A 20,720-nucleotide genomic window follows, 5' to 3' on the forward strand; every position below is an offset into this window, starting at 1 on the left:
GTAGTAGAGCATGATTTCCCACAGTGCCTTTCAGATTTTAAAATAATTGAGTAGTCTGTGCTGATTTACTGCATATCAGGAAGGTAAAGGCTGTGATTTCTGATCCACTTTATATTATAAACAAGCATAATTTCATATCACATTTCTGCTCAACCATTTTACCATGTATAATTTTAGCCACAAATATCATATGGTCCCCAGAAACATTTTTAAAATGTTTTGATTAATGAAAAAGTCTTATTCCACTTAGCAATAAATATGTGAATTAATTATACATGTAAATATGCATAAACATAACATGTGCAGAAGATTAACAGACATACAGGAAAGAGATATTGATATTCTCCCTCCTTTTTTCCTCCAGCTTTTTCTACATCTTTACCTTTTCCAAAAGTTGCCATAATCAGATACTAAAGACTATTTTACATTTTATTTTTTTCTTTTAATGCCATGTTGTATGCTTTGCTTTTCATTTCAAAGTGGGTGACTCAAACCCTTTATATTTTCCTCTCTCAAAAAGGTAAACTCAATTGCTTTTTACTTATAATTGTTTATTTTGTTTTGTATGAATTACTAGCATTAGCTATGAAAAAGGTTCTCTACATTTAACAAAAGACAAAAGCTTTACACTGAGAATGTTTCTTAAAATCACAAAAGCAGGATAATAGCAAAAATATTTTTTTTCCTCTATGCACGATTATACAGTTACAAAGGCTTTTATAAATATAAAAACCTGCCATTACAATCCATTTCACTACTGGGCCATCAGCGAGGCAAAATGTTGTTTTCTGAGCCTTGTCTGAAACTGACAAATGAATGCATTAAAAGGAACCAAAACAAAATACTGTTTATTTTTAGGCAGGTACAAATGAAGAGCTAAAAGAAGTATGTGCTCATGTGATCAAAATTCTTTATTAATACTTATAAATAATATGTCATGAAATCAAGTTAGTCACTTGATCAAATGTGTTAATAAATCATTTTGGAATTAATTAACTAAAACTGAATTATACACTTAAAGAATATTGTGGCACATTCATACAGAGATGGATGGCAACTAAACTTTTGGTGGTGAACATGATATAGTCCATACAGAAATCAAAATAAAATGATGAACACGTGCAATGTATATAAACCAATTTTACCTCAATTAAAAAATGTACATATTGCGGTAGATTGTAAGACTAATAGCCCCAAACAAATTATGCCTCCATCTATCCACACCTGTGGGCAGTCCTCTCCACACTAACTCTGGGCTTGCCTACATTTGCTTTGCCCAGGGGGACATTACCGAATGTGATGCAAGCAGAGGCTTGCAAAAGTTTTGTACATGGGGCTTCCTCCCTCTCTTCCTGAAGTTGGAACTCTCTCTTGCTGTTTTTAAGCTACCCACACTCTGTTGAAACTGTGAGATGATGACAGCCTCATGAGTGACCTCAGGAGAGATCAACAGAAGAAGTGCCCAGCTGATCCCAGTCCAAACTGCTGGCTCACAGAATTGTGAGAAAATAAAATGGCCAAGTTTTAGAGTGGTTTGTTAGGTAGCAACAAATAATTGATACAAATATAAAATTGTATTGCTGGCAAGTACTTGTTACTTTCAAGTCTCTTCAGTGACTAGAAAATTATTACTCAGTGGGGCTTCTGCTTAGTGACAAATATGAATATACAACTATCACAACTCCAGCTAAAGTGACCATTTGTTTATTTTACAATTGCATAAAGAGTTTTATATTACATCCATGAAAGTGTCTTTAAAGTTTACTCTCTTAATTTGGTAAATATCCCCCAAAAAGGTAAAACGTATGTAGAAGCGCCTAGTACTGTAAAGTGTTTAGAATATGTAGATGTCCAACAAATTTCCTTCTTGAAATCCTTCTTAAGTTTTTAACTGCTTGGCAAACAGTTCTTTTCCCAGCATGCATGTCTGAATTAAGAAAGTGCCAAAATAATGAAGTTTTACTATTTATGTGATGGCCCAACTAAAAAGTGGCATATTGGACTTATCCAAATGGAAGACTCAAAAATTTAAAAAGGATATAATGATAAAAGCATGCAGTAAGAATGTTGAGTTTTAGAATACAATTTTTCTCAGCTAAAAAAAAAAAAAATCTGGTGTTAAAAAATTAAATTCAGTGTTCTTAACACCCTGATCAGCTTTTCCCTGTCTGTAAGTGGATCCTGTATCATATGGGTCAATTTATTTGCATGTGGACCATTTTAGTAGCCATACAAAGGTCTTCTCTCTTAAACCAGGTCTTCTTCCAGTGTTTGCTACTCGAGTCTAAGACACACCACCACGGGAAATCTAGTAATTATCTATAACAATTCTCCCTCCCTTATCGCCCCCCACCTTAAGATACTAAGCCTGTTGATTTTACCTTCTTAATATCTTTCAACAATCCTCTCCTTTCCATCTCAATCCCCATCCCCTAATCCAGGTTTACTATCTTCTTCCTGGACCACTACAATTACTAACTAGTCTCTCCGTATCACTCTTACCCCTACTCCTCAACCAAACCTCTTCTATTCACAACAATCAGAGTGCTCTCTCTGAAAGGTGAATCATATGCTCATGCTTAAAACATGTTGATGGCTTCCTAACGTTCTTTGAATAAAACCAAAATCCTTAAAAATTTGTTATTATGAATTCAAAACAAACTCTAGATCGCTCTTTTCCTTTGTTTCCTTATCGTTAATAATCTTACTTTTCATCCTCTCTGGTAATTTATGATCATATTTACCTTCTCGGTGTAGGACCTGCCACTCTCCTGCAATCCAGGCCTTCCGGGACGCATACAAGATGGTATAGCGGGTCACAACTGTCTCTGGGCCATCAGGGGGTTTCCAAGAAACCAGAGCAGTGTCATCCTCTATCAATGTCACTTTTACTCCAACTGGTGGGCCTGCTGGTGCTGTGCACACAGGTAGAAAATATGGTATCACTAGGATAAAACGGTCACAAACACTCAAATACCTGGTTAACAGACTGACAGGCATAGAAAAGAGTTTGAAAAACTAGAAACCACTGTAAAAACATCTCAAAATCATAGCTTTTACAGATCATTAGTGATAACGATAAAATACTATTTTTTCTTCTTTCCTTGAAAGCTAATTTCATTTTTATAATGTTTAAAACATTAAAAAAATATAAAGGAGATGGTAGATTCCCAGATGGGGAAATACTAAGTCAAACGTTGTAAGCACTTTTAGGGCTCTTGTTATTGTTTTGCCAAATTGGTAACTAGAAAGGTTTACAGTTCCACCAGCAGCACATGCCCATTAGATACCGAGTCGAGTCACAGCCCAAGAGATACTGAATCTAAGCTACATTTCTTACTACAATGTATAGAACATATACTTAACCTGATCTAGGAAGCCATTGATGAAAGTACTTCTGAGACCAAAATTTAGTCATTCTCCAAAAAACTGTGAATCAGTGAGTTTATAGGGCAGACTTTAGATTAATAATTTATATCTGCGAAAAGTAGTGAAATCTTGGGATTTTAGTTGACCCCATGTTTAGTATGAGCTAAAAGTGTGAAGAGCTGGTTTTTGGCATCACATCACATATGGAATGTTGGCAACACCATAGCAAGGAAGCCCTAGGATCATAAATGTCCTTTGCTTTCTCTCAGCATAATTACATAAAGCTGCAATGGTCCTTATAGATCATCTAGTCCTTCACTCTCATTCTAGAGAGAAGGAAATGCAGGTCTAGAGACGTAACGTATCTCGGCGAGAGCCAAAGATCAGCTACAGAAATGGTGCCCAGTCAGGAATCATATCCACTGCACACAGCATCAAGCCATCACTCATATAGATGAAACAGGTTCTACTGTGGGCTCCTAACATCACAAAATACATTATTCATTTACTTTCATTTTAAGTTACTTGCGTGCAGCCTTAAAAAGCACGCCTGATTAAAAAAACTTAGTTTCCCCTAATGAGACACTAAATTTAAGCCCACTTGCTTGTACAATACATACACACAGAGAGGAAAAAAATTTAAATATAATAAAGGAAAAGACACTTCAAAATTTCAAAAGAAATTTCAAAAGAAACAAAACAAATACATACATGTCAACGGGTAGGTGGCAACCAGGGCAGTATCCTCTTCAAAACGACATATATATTTTTTAAACATTCAGGTAAAACCCATAGGGAGCTGCTTTCTTTACCTTCCGGAAGTGTAGCATGGTAGACAACGGGGCTCCAGGGACTGGAAAGCTGATCCACACGCAATCGAACAGCAAATTCATATTTGGTGTTTGGTTCCAGACCTTGAACCAACATGTGAGTTTCTGATCTATAACAATGAGTAATGAAGTTATTAATGCCAATAGCACACCGTTTCTAAAGACTGTCAGTATTTCCTATCAATACAGGTAGGGCATATTGTTACTACTTATTAGCTCTTCATTTTCTTTAAAAAATTTTTTTTAGGAGGAGGGCGAAAGGGGTGACAGGGCACATGCGTATGGCGATGGATGGTAATTAGTCTTTGGGTGGTGAACATGATGTAGTCAACACAGAAAGCGAACTATAATGATGTGCACTTGAAATTTATATAATGTTATAAACCAAGGTTACCACAATTAAACAAAATTTCTTTTTAGACTAAAAGAGCAACCTAATTTGACTACTGAAGTATGACATTTGGTATTATCTTACAGAAATAAGCCTAAAAATTGCCTCTTTGAGAGGAAACTAGGAAATTAAACAGTATAGAAATGTCCCAATACAAAGGATTTCCTTTGAAATATTGAAAGTCAAATCATTCTTTTAAAGCATAGTGATGGGCATCTTTCTAACTACAACCTAGAAAACAGAATCACTAGCTTTATTTTTTGATGCCAGCATGAAAATGGTCTTTTGTTTCTTTCTTTAAATATGCTAAGTTTGGCCACTTGAAAGCAATAATAGCTTCTTGCCTAATCTTGTTGCATGAGGCTGGGGAAATAAAAAAATCATTTAGGGAAACGAAACGTCAGAAGACGCAGTTTTCAGAACTGAGTACGGTGAAGATGTAAAACCCCCAGCTATTTTACAAGTAAGATAAATCCTGAGATCAATGGTTACAGCTGAAGCTCAAGCTGGCCCAAGACGGTAAGAAGTAAGTGTGAGTGGAGAGGAAAGCCAAGAAAACAACCATTAACAGAAGCTACATACGTTTGAAGGTACAGAACCAGAGAAGCATTCTGCAGGCCAACAGGGTTACAGCGGATGGTGTAGTTAATTATTTGCGCAGCGGTGAACGCAGGCCTCCTCCAGTGCAGGAAGATGGATGATGAGGTGTTAGCCTTCGCATAGAGATGGTGGGGTGGTGGTGGAGGAGGAACCATGCGATCACGAACAGCTATTGAAAAAGACAATGTTAATTCACCTCACGGCATAACATTTGATGTAGAAAGTGGTGAAATGGTAAAATCAAAATACCCCACCCTAAAGTTGACTTTAGGTCTTTCTTCTACCAGAAGTTCACAGTGGTCTAGAGATATATCCTTCAAACCTGAGCCAACTCTTCCATGAGTGAGCTAAGGAATCAAACATTATCAATACTTAACAGATTAGAAAACAGAAGCACAGAGAAGTCAAGCTACCAGCCAAAAATATCCAGAAACCCTCTTTGGCAGCAATAAAACCCAACAGCTCTTAGGAGCAATAAAACTGAACGGCAATTGGAAGAAAATAATTAGCCTCAAGGTTAAAGCAGATAAAAGAAAACTCAGTATGTAGGTATTCGATGGCTATTTTACCCAGTTAAATATCTAATTCTCTTTTGCATGCAAAACTAAAATAGATTCTTATAATTAAATACATCTCACTGAAATATTTACTGAGCACATACTTGTTCAAGATAGTACGTTAGGCACTATGGAGGATATAAAGTAATAAAACCACCAAGGCCTTCAAGTAGCAATGAGACAAATTTAAAGGAGAAGGAGGAGGAGAAAAAGGAGTGTGAGCCATAGTGAAAGGAGCTACTTACACACGCATCCCGGCGTGCTGACTGTCTGGTCTGCCTGATAGCCATCTTCTACGTTGCTGTAAGCCAGCAGCCTCACATGATATTTTCTTCTGGGGTCTATAAAGAAAGCAACAGGTAATAATTAGGTCTAGCACTCTAGGTATGAGCAAAGGTTCTAGAGCCTTTCTAGATTTTGATTTAAAAACCTTCTCAAAGCATAACATTTCCAAGTAAAAGGAAATTTTCGTTCTCTCCCTATCCTACAGAATGACTCAGCAATTCACCTGAGTATAACATTGCTATTGTGACTATCTACCAATTATTTCAAATTTTACCTTACTTACCTTCACTTCAAACAATAACATTATCACCATCACTCTTCCTCCTCCTCCTCAACTGACCAGAGATAGAGTCTTGATTTTAAAAGTCTTGGGTTGTGTGATGGATCACTTATAAGAGGTTACATGTGTAGAAGTTTTTGCTTAGTTATTTGAGGGTAGTCTACTTAAAAGCATGGAAATGTGAGTGAGACTGTTTCCCCCCTCAAAGTTAAGGAGAATTACAATTTTCATCCTTTGAAAATTTTAATAACCATGTGTTAAGTTTATTTTTAAGTGTGCCTTCTCCACAAACCTACATTTTCAAGTTGAGAGCTAAATTCACCAAGAAAGATGAGTTGGAGCTCCCTCTACTGGTCCTCGCTAACCATCACAATATGAAAACTAAAGTCCATCCCATATTAAAACAAAAAATTTTTTCAGGCCTTTGAGGAAATAAATGATTATAAAATTTAAATGATATACTTTAGAAGATATTCAAGAAGTTGAACAATATAAATACATTTAAATGTAACTGTTTATGACAACATTTAACCATAGAGTACTTAGGGCAAAAAATAAATACTATTCAGAATAATGTATTTTTTTCCCCAGCTTTATTGAGGTACAGTTGACAAATAAAAGTAGTATATATTTAAGGTGTAAAACTTGATGTTTGACATGCGTATACACTGTGAAATGATCACCACAAACAAGCTAATTAAAATATCCATATCTTACACAGTTACCATTTTTTTGCTCTGTGTGTGCAGTGAAAACACTTAAGATCTACACTATTATTATTAGAAAATTAGTAGCAAAAAATAGCATTAGCAAATTTCATGTATATAGTACGTTATTGATATAACTATAGCCCCCGTGCTGTATATTAGATCTCCAGAACTTATTCTTGCATAACTGAAACTCTGTACCCTTAGATCAACATCTCTGCATTTCTTCCACCCTCCAACCCCTGTCAACCACCACTCTATCCTCTGTTTCTATGAGTTCAACTATTTCAGATTCCACATTCAAGTGAGATCATGCAGTAAGTGTCTTTCTGTGTTTGGATTATTTTACTTAGCATGATGTTCTCTAGGTTCATTCATGTTGTACAAATGGCAAGATTTCCTTCTTTAGTAAGGCTGAATAATATTCCATTGTGTGTGTGTGTGTGTGTGTGTGTGTATACACACATATATATATATACACACACATACATACGCACCACAGTTTCTTACCCATTCACTCACTGACACACATTTAGGTTGTTTCCATATCTTGGCTACTGTGAATAATGCTGCACTGAACATGAGGGTATAGATATCTCTTCAAGATACTGATTTTGTTTCCTTTTGATATATAGCCAGAAGTGGGAAAACAATCATTCTTGAGAGATATATCCAATATGGAAAAGGACTTAGAATCAAAGAATAAAGATAATTCTAGAGTGAATTCAAAATTTAAAAATCCAAAAATAAAATGTGAAGTTTATTAAACTCTCCAAAGTAATTTAAAAGTTTGTATAAATATTTTAGAAACTGGTAAATATATTCTAATATTTAATATTAAAATGCATTAAAAGGATGTCCTAAAGTATAAACTTTTTATTTCTATTTGTTTTGACAAAATTAAAAACACAAGAAGAAAAATTTATACAACTTAGAAAATTTCTGTACTTTCTAGATAGGAAGGTAGGAAGACTAATAACATTTGTCTATCCTATAGAAAATGTTTTTTAGGTATGTTTTCTTGAGTATCACAAAACTCTCTAAGATATACATTATTCCCATTTTATAAACTGGTTCAAAAGTGTATGTCCAATGCCATACGATGTCCAATGTCACACAAAGCTGAATCAAGAACTTGGGGATATTTCTATGACAAAGCACAGGGCCTTCAAATTTACACAAATACACATGCCTCTGTCATAGCAAGTAAGTTTGTCTCCTCATAATGAATTTTAAAATAGAAATCTTTTCAAACATTTTATAAAATAATTATCAGAAAACATAGAAACACATTTGGATTTTATCACTCAAATGATTTCCAACATTCAACACTGAAATTCTAAGATTCAAAGGTTTCGGTTCAGATTAACGGCTACTTCACTTGAATCTGTTTTCTTCTTTCTTTCCTTCTAACATATTGCTGAACTCATTAGTCAAGTGAATCTTGAGTTCAATATTACAAATACTCCCTCTGAATGGGTACAAATGGAATTCAGTTGGCGCTCTACAGTCTAGTTCTTCATAAATTCATAGTGCAACCTTCAAAAATGTTGCTTTATTCTGTCTCTACTCAATTAGAAGAGTAACTTCAGGAAAGCCTCCTGAGTGTGAGGTATTATGTCAGGAATGTAGCAGATACAGAAAAGGAAGGATGAGACAGAATTTGCCCAAAGCAGCTCACATTCTCAGGAAGCCAGTCATGGATACAGCTCTCTCTCACAGAAAGCTGATTTTAATGAGTGTTATGAATATAGGTGGAGAGATTAATCTTTTTTCTACTATGCAAAACAATCAATCAAAACTTCATGCATACTTCTCTGGAATGGTTATTTTTTTTCAGTCTTAAAATTGATTCTTCAAGTTTTCCCTTCTTCTTCTTTAAAAAATGAACTGCTTACTCTAAATTTTAAACTCAGAAATAACCTTTTTTTGGTTGATCAGACAGAAGCAGCTTGTGTGTTCTGAGAAGATGAGAGAACAGAGTTGCCTCCTTAACACACCCAGCCCCGGGCCATTACCCAGCACAGACTCCAACAAGCCCAGCGTGAGGAGCTGCAGCTCCTCTGACGTCCATCTGGAAATCATCCAAGTAGCCAGAGAATCCATCTCCAGTGCCAGCCTCCTCCACCTGCCAGTTTACCTGAGGTCAGGAAAAGGCAAACCATCGAGAGGGCAAAACAAGTACATCAGGTGCATGAGATTCCCTTCTATCCACACACAAAAGGGAAAACAAGAACCAGGATCATTTTGGAAATTATTTTAGAAGAAAAAATAAATTTATAGGACATATTATGTGGAAAAAATAATTTAAAGGAGAGGGAAAGCCCATTCACATTTTTCACATGTGATTTACTCTTGATGCTCTATGAAGAATCTCATTTTAAAAAATAAAAAGTGCCAGGTTGGGGCCAAGCTAAGCAGTGGGTCATGTGGATTTGCCATGTGCCCCTCTATGGCTTTAAAAACTATAACTCCAATCTCAAAATCTGGTCACTATATTATTTTGGTTTGTTAGGATCCAGAGACTCTGGAACGACCTGGCTCATTCTCGTTTATCAGTTTGTTTGAAACTGGATTTCATGTACTGTTTGTCAATTTAAGAGAACCAGGGACCAGAGCCCTCAAATAACGTTAACATGAGCATTATCAGTCAATAAGTTATCAGCTAAGAAAGAAAACAGAGAACAGCTACATAATTAACAGAATTAAAGATACAGAGTAAAAAAACAGAGTTTAGGACAAATATAATAAATACAGGTAAATGCATAAAGGATGCACCTCAGCATTAAGTAGCACAAGTCCTAAAACTCCACAGTTCTGCAAAGACCCTCCGATGCCTAAGGGACAAAGCAGAGACCCAGGATCAACACTGTGAAGTGCCACAGGGAACCCGTTCCCAAGGCTTCTTACTGCCCTTCTTGAGTCAAGCATTGCCACGTATTTGGTGCTCGGTTACACGAGACTCAGCAGACTTAGACTATGTGGTTTAGGGGGAAAACAGCAAAGTCAGGAAGAGCAGCCACAAAAAATCGTGCAGGCCTTCTTGAAACCCAGCGAGGAAGGAGGAGAAAGAGAGGGGAGAGAGTCGGTTCTGGTCCCTTCAAAATTCAACACAAGGAGAATAAAAATCACTCCTAATAGGACTAATTCTTAATGGTCCCAGGGGTGATGGCTCAAATTGGTAGTATTTGGATTAACCATTAAACTCGCTTAAAGATACAGCAATATATAAAGATGAAGGGTCAGGAAAGAAAGCTCAAATTAATTTAACACAAATCTGACCCTAAAAGCTTTGATTCAGCACAGTTCAGCTCTGGACTGTCAGCTTAATATGAAGTGATTGTGATCCTAGCCAAATGAGCTTGTCTTTCCTTTATTAGAGGGTCAACCTTTGGTCAAAAAATGAAAATCTCCTTCCCAAAACACTGCTATGGCTACATCCTTTATCTTTTCTCCACTGGCTGTAGGACTTGCCTCACCTTCTTTCCTTTCTGATCCATTCTCACCACCAGCTCTTCTACTTGAGTTTGTTTTACATGAGGAGGAGTCAGAATCAGAGTCTGGCTGGCCAAGAAAGAGTTCACAGGCATCAAACAAACTTATATCAAGTGCTTACTAAAAGTCAGACACGGTATGAAAGACTCAAGGATTAGAAGGACATAACTCTTGCTTTTAATTTCAATCTACCAAGGGGGTTGATTGGTAAATGAAGTCTGTATATATTATTCACTAATTGTATAGTCTTGAGCAAGTTTCTTAGCTTTCTAAGCCTCATTTACTTTTACTTGAAAAATAGAGATATAATCTCTTATAGGGATTTTAAGAGTATTAGATGAAATCATGCCTATTAAGTACTTTGTACACTTCCTATAATTAGTAAACATATAACATAATTGTCGTTGTTATTATGTCAATAAAGCTCCCTGGGAGAACAGAAAAGGTACTACCAAAAATATGGTGCCCTTAAATTTGGGAATCATCTTTTTGAAGTCAAATGAATATCAAAGATGGTTTTTTTTTTTTTGTGAGGAAGATCAGCCCTGAGTTAACATCTGATGCCAATCCTCCTCTTTTTTTTTTTTTGCTGCGGAAGATTGGCCCTGAGCTAACATCCCTGCCCATCTTCCTCTACTTTATATGGGACGCTGCCACAGCACGGCTTGACAAGCAGTGCGTTGGTGCGTGGCCAGGATCTGGGCCTGCGAACGCTGGGCCGCCGAAGCGGCGCTCGCTCGCTTAACCGCTTGCGCCACCGGGCCAGCCCCAAAGATGTTTGTTCATACAAGCAAGGTCTAGAATCCAGAATCCCACAGCAAATTAGCAATTAGCAAATACTCTATGTCCTCATTAATATTCCCTAGTACGTAGGGCAGGAAAAGGTTCTCAAGTGTGTGTCTGACTTCTAAGTATGATTGAATGAACTGTGTTTTGTGTTTATGGCCACTGAGAATGCTTGCTGTTTTGGCAACCATGTCACATGGTTTATAATCCTCTCAGTGTCAAATCCACCTTCACCCATGTCTTCCATATTAATCTAATAACCTTTCATCTGCTAACAAAGAAACAACCTGATGATGATAAATGCTTTGGAAAATAACTTAATAGATTTCTTCCCTAACGGAAGAACAGTAGATCATTTCACGAAAATGAAATATGGAAGTTTGAGGACTAGCATTAGAAACAGCAAGCACATGGACACAACAAATTAATTCATCTTGTTAATTATATCCAGTTTTAACAATTAGGTGTTTATTATCCTCAGTGACCACAACTCAGAACAAGAAAAACAAAGATTAATAAAATGAGACTGTCTGTAATGCCAAAATCTTTTAAAGATGCTCTAATAAAGAATCAGTCTAATTCCATTCTAAAAGTATACGATTCAACAACAACAGTATATTAACTGCACATTTATGCAACATCTTAAGTAACCTACTAAAAACTTTGGTATAATAGTGTCCTAACTACAAAACAACAAAAAACCCATGCCTTCTTCCCGAGTTTTACTTGATTAACTTGTGTTTCTCTTCTCCATCACTAGATGGCATCTGTGTGCCTGCAAGGACAGTGATGACCCCACTCATCCAGCTAACAAGGTGACACCAGCTGAAAATGATGAACAAGCAATTCAAAACAGATATGCACGAAATACGGCAATTGCTTAAGTTTTACCAAATGCAAGACTTCATGAAACGCAAAGCAGTAAAAGGGAGAAGGGCTGCCTTGGATCAGTGTTGGTCATACATATAAATATTTCAAATGAACTTTTAAAAACTCTGTGAGCTAGGTACTGTTTTTGTCACCTGTCCTCTACAGAGGATGATGCTGAGACAAACAGAAGTAAGACAACTTTCCTAACGACTCAGTGCTACTAAGAAGCTAACAGACAGTCTAGCACCTTGGTTAAGGGCTGAGATGTCAGACCCAGACTGCCTGGATTCCAATTCTAGCTTGGTCATTACTGTGTAAGTTGGGGAAGTTATTTTCTCTCTCTGTACCTTGGTCAAAATCACCTATAAAATGAATATGATGATGGTAATAGCATCTACCTCTTGAGGCTATTGGGAGGAGGAAATAAATTAACTCACATAAAGTCCCTAAAAGAGTGCCTGTGTATAATAATAACATCAATAATAACAACAAACTGATAAAAATATCAACAGTAATAATATAAAATAATTACTATTAGCATCCTGTGACTCCTAATCCCTGCTCCCTCTCCTGGAGAAGGTCAGGCTGGTGTAGTGATTAAAGGTTAGACTCTGGAACCAGACTACTTGGGTTGAAGTGAACTTTATGATCTAGAAAATGGGGATTAAATGAGGTGCTCTTTAGTGCTAAACAAATAAATGTAGAGGAGAGGGCTGGTTTGAGAATTAGGGGATTTGGATTTTAACCTTGGATTTAGTAGTTGTGTGGCTGTGAAGGCAGTCTCCTGGACCTCATTTTCCTCATCTTTAGGATTAGGAAGTTGAAATATATCAGTTGTTCTCAAATCTGTTTAGGTAACAGTGCATTAGGGGGGCTAACACAAAGGTATAAATAAGTAATACCTACAAGATAGGAATAACTGCTGCAAAGAGATTTGTTAAAACTGTAAGGGAATTCAAAAGAGGGAACGGTTACTACTAGTTTAGGGGGTGGGGAGGGCTTCACAGAAGTGCATTTGAGCAGAAGTGCACAGGAGGCATAGGGAAGAAGAGATGGAGACCAAGGGAAGAGTATAAGCAACGGCTCAGGGACAGCACCCCTGGACCAGGGGTGGGTAACAGGGAAGAGTTCAGTAAAGGGTGCATGAGGGTCACAGAGAAAAGTCAGGCTGGGGGCAGATCTCAGAGAGCTTTGAGAGCCAGGCTAGGCATTGAGGATTTTATTATGTAGACATGGAAGGCAGCTCACCAAACGGAATTGTTGAGAGACAGGATGAATGAGAACAAGGAGTAAGAAAGCTCCCAAGTTTCCAGTCTGGGTCGACCGGCAGAAATGGAAGAGGACATGGCTGGCAGAGCCAAGGACATGCTGAATCAGAGATGCCAGAGGAACATTCAGAGGGCTGACCAGTGGGTGACTCAAAGTGTGGGCTGGAGCCAGCAGTTAGGATGCAGAACCACATTCAGCAGTCATCAACACAGAGGATGGGGTGCCAAGGGAGAGAAAAGACAGCAGGGACTAGAAACATGGGGGTGAAAAAGGAAGTGAGGAGAACCAGGAAGGTAAAATGTCACAGGTGCCAAGAGAAGAAGATTGGCTGACAATGTCCAATACTGCAGAAATGTCACCAAGGGCAAGAATGGCATCTGGCATCTAGGTCTTTCAACAGAGTAGACTCATCAGGAAGCGGTGGGGGGTGGGAGCAGCAGTGGAGTTAAGTAGCAAGGAAATGGCAGGACATTGGAGGCAGAGCTCTAAAGAGGAATGAAAATGCATTGTCTTCTGATAGGTATCAAAAGGTCAACAGTGGTATCTATGTCCATGTGGTAGAAGTTTTGGTTATTTTGCTTCCTGTATTTCTACGTGTTCTATAACAGATACGAATTGCTTTGGTAATCAAAGTAGTTGAAGAAAATGTATTATCTTTTATATGCAAGCTACTATGTACTTTTATATGCATTATCTTAAATAATCCTTACAACAACCCTATAAAATAAGAATGGCATCCTCTCCTACTGAGTGGCTTTGTGACTTAAATCCCTTTTTTCCCCATTTCTGGGTTTTAGGTTCTCTCTGAAAGAGGCCAGGTTATAGGCCCTGAAAAAGTGGGTGATATTAATGTACATTCAAAGTAATCAATACACAGTAGAACAAAAGCAGAACTCAAAGATGTAAATGTTAAGGAATAAATTAATTTTACTTTAAGGAGAAAACATTTAAGAATTCCAATCCTATTGAATTTTGATCGTTGTTCTGTCCTTACAGTTCTTCAAGATATAAAAGGTAAAAACTAATAGGCTCATTTAGTAGGAAGTTCCCACACCATACCTCCCCCAAACACTATGAAGACCAAGTATTCTCTGATTGGAGATGAACTTGGACAATAAAACTGATGGACATCAATTCAAACTTTAGGAATTCTTTGCTGTAACACTAACATATCTAGAAGTTTGGTTTCCTGGAAAATGCATATTAGAAAACAATTGTTTACCAAGTGTTTAGCTGTGGACCAACAATAAGAGATAACAGTGGGATCATGAAAACCAGGCCTTTGTCTCTTTCAGCTGCTGCTTGCTGGTGAGGCTTCAGAAGCCTTGAACAGAGCCAGGCCAGAGTAGACAGGTCAGGGGCAGATAAAATTAAGAGAAAACCTGAGGTCAGGACCATGAGAAAACTTAACCCCACAAGAGTGAGTCCACCTCTGACATCATGTCTAAAATTCAAATCTGGTAAAGACTTAATAAGTTTTATTCCCCATACTTCCATGGAAACTTCTCAGGTGGTGGGAAAAATAATCCTCCTAGGACCAAAGGAAGATAAAAATCGCATCTATTTTAGGACACTCCCCCTGCCACTTGTTCAGTTTACAGACACGGAACATGCTCAAGTGGCTGAATAAAATGTCTTAAGAAGCTATAAAGTATTACTTTAGAAATCACTATGCACTACTTTGAATTATTTACTTAAAATACTGGTATAGAAAAGTTTTGTTTATATTAGCAACAAAGTGTGACAATTAAGATAGCTTCAAAGCATTAAAAATAGTCAAATAAATTAGTATATATATGTGAAGGTAAGTGGCAATCTGAAAATTTGCTGATATAAGATCAGTATATGTGAAGTCTGAAAACGTTATGCAGGAAATGCTCAGAATAAGTGAGAAGGGTGAAATTCTGAAGGATGAAACCTAGTGTCTGGCCAAATGTCCATTTTTAATTTAATCTTTTGTGCTACAAGGTTTTGTGTGAGCCTTTTCAGGCCCATTGTTCTCCTGCAGTCTGACTGGAGAGCTGGTTGGCCTGGCCAGCCAGGGTGACTGCACTGCCCCCAAGCCTCTTCCTCCAACACAATACCCCCCATATAATTATTCAGAGAAGAGGCCGGCAGTAGGACCGCTGTGACACCTGGGTCATGGCCTCTGACATAGAATCTGGGGCCAGCCCAAGTCAGGCCCAGCAGCAGAGGAGCAGGAAAAATGCTAAGGGGGATGGGTGGGAAAGGAAAGCAGAGGGAAATACTCTGCTTTGAAATGCTATGTTTAAGCACAGTAATGAAAACACAAATCACACTTAAACAATGTGGTTTGCCTTCAAGTTATCCCAACGTTATGAGACCTGTAGTGTTTCTTCCCTCTAAACCGCACTGCGATGAGGGGAGTAAGTCTCTTCTAAGAGGGCATTCTTTGTCTTGTATCACCAGACTTACGTTAGAACGAAAAAAGTTAATTCATGATGGTTAAAATTATGTCTTACGTAGATCTGCTAGTATGCTGACTTAAAAATAGAGGTTTTTAGCTAAAAGAATGTGAATTTTACTTTAAGCCTATATTAAAAATTCATTCTCCTTCTGTTTATAAACTGAATTTCTATAAGAGAATGTTAATCATACACATTTTTCACTTTGCATTATACATTTAAAGGAAGTTTTTTTTTTTTAATGATCAATCTGTTTTGTGGTAACATAGAATATTTGAATGTAAAGTAGACAGAATGGCAGATGGAGTGGGCAATCCCCCACACTCCCAACCTTCCCTGTGTGTTCTGCAGAACAGCTCTCTATGGAAGCTGATGGTAGAATATTTGTCTAAACCTGAAATGACTCAGTCCCTTTTGTTCTGCCCCCCTGAGGGGCCTTAAGACAAATAACACCTCTCATTCCCAGTAAAAACATCCCCTCTCCTACTGAGTTTAGGATAATTTAGAAGAAAGTTCTTTGTATATGCCATTGGAGAATCAGTTTCCTACCAAAATAAGTATATCCTATTGATAATCTCTATTTAACCACTCCCCTCAACAACTTCTTTTTTTGATCATGTGATTTCATTTTTATACATCTATCAGGCTTGTAAGACTCTTTTTAAAAATTATTTTTCATTTTTGACAAATGCATTACTTGAGGCTATCTGGATAAGAAATATCTGGGGCTGAATATTTCCACTTGAACACTGTCACGAATGAAGGTGATTTACATTCAAACACTGAAAAACGAATCTGAAGGTGATATTGGAGGCTCCCACAAACACAGTTTTTGATCTTTTATGTCCTTTTCTTATGGCACTCCTTTCCCTTTGTGAATCCCCGTGGAAGAAAGGCACCTCAGTGGTCCAATTTTGTAAGATAAGTGAGCATTGCCCCTGAGTCTTCCCCTCACACCATCAGTTAATGGAATTATGCCAAGGGTTGATACTTCCTTTGGAGTGGGGAGAAGGAAAAGAAAGGAAGACTCCAAAAGAGCAGCTACTTAACTGTCCCAAAATTGATGATAGCTTTATGTGAACAGTACTAGTAAGGTTGGTCCACATACATGTTCCTGAAAACTTAAAACTGAATAAAATAGAGTGATTGCTGATTGTAAGAATCTATAATTTAACACAAAAAAGTGTATTAGAATGGGGGAGAGGTGCAGTCTCCTAGAACAATTAAGAGGCTATAAAATTTACAAATGAAGTTTACTTAAGAAAATGAAATAAATTTCTTTGATTATGTCGATATTTCTATCAAGAGCAATCTTTTTCCTAAAAGCATCCAAAGTGCTTGACTTCGGCTACTGTACTTGGCTTAGCATTTGTTTAAGTAGCTGCTCTGTCTGCCAACACACATACACTGTCTGACATACATCATTGCCTTACAAACAATATTTTTATAGACTGACAGAGAGAGCCTATTCATGACAACCAAACTTACCCTGAAGCCATGAAATAAATTTCCTTCCAGAACTAACATTTCTCCGTTTCCCTGTCATGGGCTCGCCATGCCATTTTGACCCTTTTGTGAGGCAACATGAAAATACCATCTATCATCTCCTGAACCACGGCGACTTGGTCGGAGGTGCAGTTTCATTGCAAAAACATCTGTGGTTTGATAACCATTCCTCCAAATCTCAGTCCTCGGCAGTTGAAAGCATGCTTGCAAGACGGGAAAGATGCAGGTAGACAGCTTGAAACCAATCTTAAATTTCTTCTCAAGTGGGAAATGCAAGCTGGTGAAATATCAGCTTCATCAATCACAGTGATAAAACATGATTACGTTATTTATTTATGCCTCCTTTAGAACTCACAAGCAGCACTATGTTACAACAATTTATTTAAACTTTGCTGAATGTATCACTCTGAAATCGATTTTAATGTTAGCAGATAAGAGAATTCTGGGAGTTCTTTGATACAAGCTGGTGTAGGCAGGTCATTACCATGTTAATTGGCTATAAACAGTCTACTCAAATTCTATATAAACCTTAAATCTTTCAGGTATTGAAAGACACTGAAGATCTTTGGGGTACTGGGAAGTATTCAATATATCTGAAAATGGTTTTCAATACATATAATAGAGAATCTCAACCATTTGAGCATACAAAGTTAAACCAAAAGGATTTTCTGAAAAAACATTCAACAGAAGATCTAAGGTTTCTTACAGTCAACATCTGTTATTTTGGAAGTGCTACTGTTTTAACCATACACTTAATCATCATAAAACCATTCCTAATTTGGAGGTACTGATTAAAGATTAAAAACACAGTATAGGGCATTTTAAACTTCTTAAATTATTTTTTACACATTTTGATATATTTGCTTTATTTCTTGTTCTTTTATTTATGTGTGTATGTGCAAGTGTACATACAGACACTTTTTCTTTTGGTTGAATCATCACAACACTTCACTTCACACCTAAATACTTGGACACGAATGTTCTCTCCTACATAACCACAATACCATTATTACATCATCCATTAAATTTAACAATAACACAATTTTGTCTTACAGTGCATTTTTAAATTTCCCAAATTGTCCCAATGATGTCCTTTATAGCTGTTCCCCCACACCACCTCTGTATCCAACTGAGGGTCACACACTGCACATGACGTCTCCTTCATCTAGAATGGTTCCCTGTCCCTTTCCTATCTTTCATGACAATGACATCTTTGAAGAATCTAGTCTAGATGTTTCACAATCTAGATTTATCTGATTGTTTCCTCATTATTAGATTCAGATTTGAAGAATCTAGTCTAGATGTTTCACAATCTGGATTTATCTGATTGTTTCCTCATTATTAGATTCAGACTAAGCATTTCTGGAAGGATACTACATAGGTTAGATTATGACTTGAGGGTTTATTAAGGGAAATAAAACTTAAAATCCATGTTTTTTGTAAGGGCGAATTTGTTAGATTGCTTGTTGAAGAGGAATATTATAGTTTCAAAAGCTTTTCTAACCCCAGAATAGCCTAATTTTCTTAGCAGCCAATCTCATGTCTATTTATTTATATTTATCCACATGAATTTTTTTTTTTTTGTGAGGAAGATCAGCCCTGAGCTAACATCCATGCTAATCCTCCTCTTTTTGCTGAGGAAGTCCGGCTCTGAGCTAACATCTATTGCCAAACCTTCTCCTTTTTTTTTCCCCAAAGCCCCAGTAGATAGTTGTATGTCATAGTTGCACATCCTTCTAGTTGCTGCATGTGGGACGCGGCCTCAGCATGGCCGGAGAAGCGGTGCATCGGTGCGTGCCCGGGATCCGAACCCGGACCTCCGGGGCCGCCAGTAGCAGAGCATGCGCACCCAACCGCTAAGCCATGGGGCCGGCCCATGAATGTTTGTATTGAACTCTTGTCTGACACTGAGGACAATAAAAAGAAAAGAAAAGCACCAACACGTTTTTAGGCGTCTTGTAAGATTTCTAGAAATATTTGGGATTTTTTTTATATAAATAATGCAAATGCAAATTTCTTTTTTTTTTAATTCTCAATGAGTCACACTGGAATGCCAATTTGTAATATGTACACAGCATGGGAATAGATTATACCAAGAATCAGGGGCATACAGTATGGGATTGAGTCAACATAGGACAGAGAATTAATATGATTAAAACAACTGCTGTAATTTCCCAGAATGGAAATATGCATAGAAAAATGGGCCTCTTAAAAGAGTGTCTCATTACTTCTTGAAGTTTTCAGAGGTTTTAAATGTAGTTGCTATAGTTTTGTAGGGTCAAACTTAAGGCCCATCTGCCATGATTTTTCTTCTGAGACAAAAGGTCATTTTATGAAAAGAGTGGGAGTGTATTCAAGAAAGGGAAACATTAAAAATCATCATAATTGGCCATCCAGATGGAGAAAGGTGAAAGCTCAAAAAAATTATTTTAATTGTTTCTTCCACTAATATCTCTAGGTCATCCCAAATCCTATAAAATGATCCTAGAAACCACAAGAATCTTCTTTCCTTATTATCTTATGTCATTGTCAAGCACAAGTTAATACGGTTTTCAATACATAGATTCATAGAGAATCTCCAACAATTTGAGCACACACAGTTTTTCTGGAAGTACTGTATTTTGGGAATTTAATTAGTATATTACAATCTTCCTCTAATAATTAAAATATCCTGTGCTCCATAGCTAACAGTGTTTGCGGTTTGCTTTGGCTACAAGGAAGCTCGTAGCTAAATTTATAGGCATTTCTAGCAACCGTACAGGATCTTATGGCATGCAATAAAGAAGCCATAATCCTGGCTTCATCCAACCATTATTTATCTTTGTTTCAAGTTCTTCATTTAGGTATATTCAATTTAAAAAACTTTACTGTTTTTTTCTCATTATGATCGAATATATGTTTGTTACAGAAAATTTATAAAACTCAGACAGGCAAAAAGAAGAAATAAAAATAAAATATTCTTAATACCGGCACCCAGAGAAAAGCACTGTGAACATTAGCTTGTATGTTTTTTCATTCCCTTTCTTATCCACATACACACATACTCAATATTTTTTGTATTTTATAACACGCTTTTTTCACTTAATATACTGGGAACAACTATTTGTGTTATTACACATTCTTCTAAAACATTTCTTTCAACGTCCACATTTGTTCAAATTGTATGGATGTACCATAGTTAATTTTATTAAACCTCTGTAGCTGAATATTTAGGTTTTCCTCAGTTTTTCACAATTATAAATTACCCTATACACTACAGTGAACAACATCCTTGTGGTTAAATGTTTTTGCATGTTCATTATTATTTTCTTATGATAGGTGTCTATTAACGGAATTGCTGGGTGAAAGA

At 36.9% G+C, this 20,720-nt stretch overlaps 1 protein-coding gene across 2 annotated transcripts in view; it reads right to left on the bottom strand.

Moving 5' to 3' along the window:
• The window catches only part of PRTG (protogenin), a 123,700-nt gene that overhangs the window by 21,410 nt on the left and 81,570 nt on the right, over positions 1-20,720 (bottom strand). For both annotated transcript variants that reach the window (XM_058541638.1, XM_058541637.1), the window contains exons 12-15: positions 5,993-6,088; positions 5,173-5,359; positions 4,182-4,309; positions 2,745-2,915 (exon numbers count right to left, since the gene is read on the bottom strand). In XM_058541638.1, the coding sequence (XP_058397621.1) occupies positions 2,745-2,915; positions 4,182-4,309; positions 5,173-5,359; positions 5,993-6,088 (582 nt within the window). The remainder of the gene's footprint in view (positions 1-2,744; positions 2,916-4,181; positions 4,310-5,172; positions 5,360-5,992; positions 6,089-20,720) is intronic.

This window comes from Diceros bicornis, chromosome 5, assembly GCF_020826845.1.
Source record: "Diceros bicornis minor isolate mBicDic1 chromosome 5, mDicBic1.mat.cur, whole genome shotgun sequence".
Taxonomy (NCBI): Eukaryota; Metazoa; Chordata; class Mammalia; order Perissodactyla; family Rhinocerotidae; genus Diceros; species Diceros bicornis.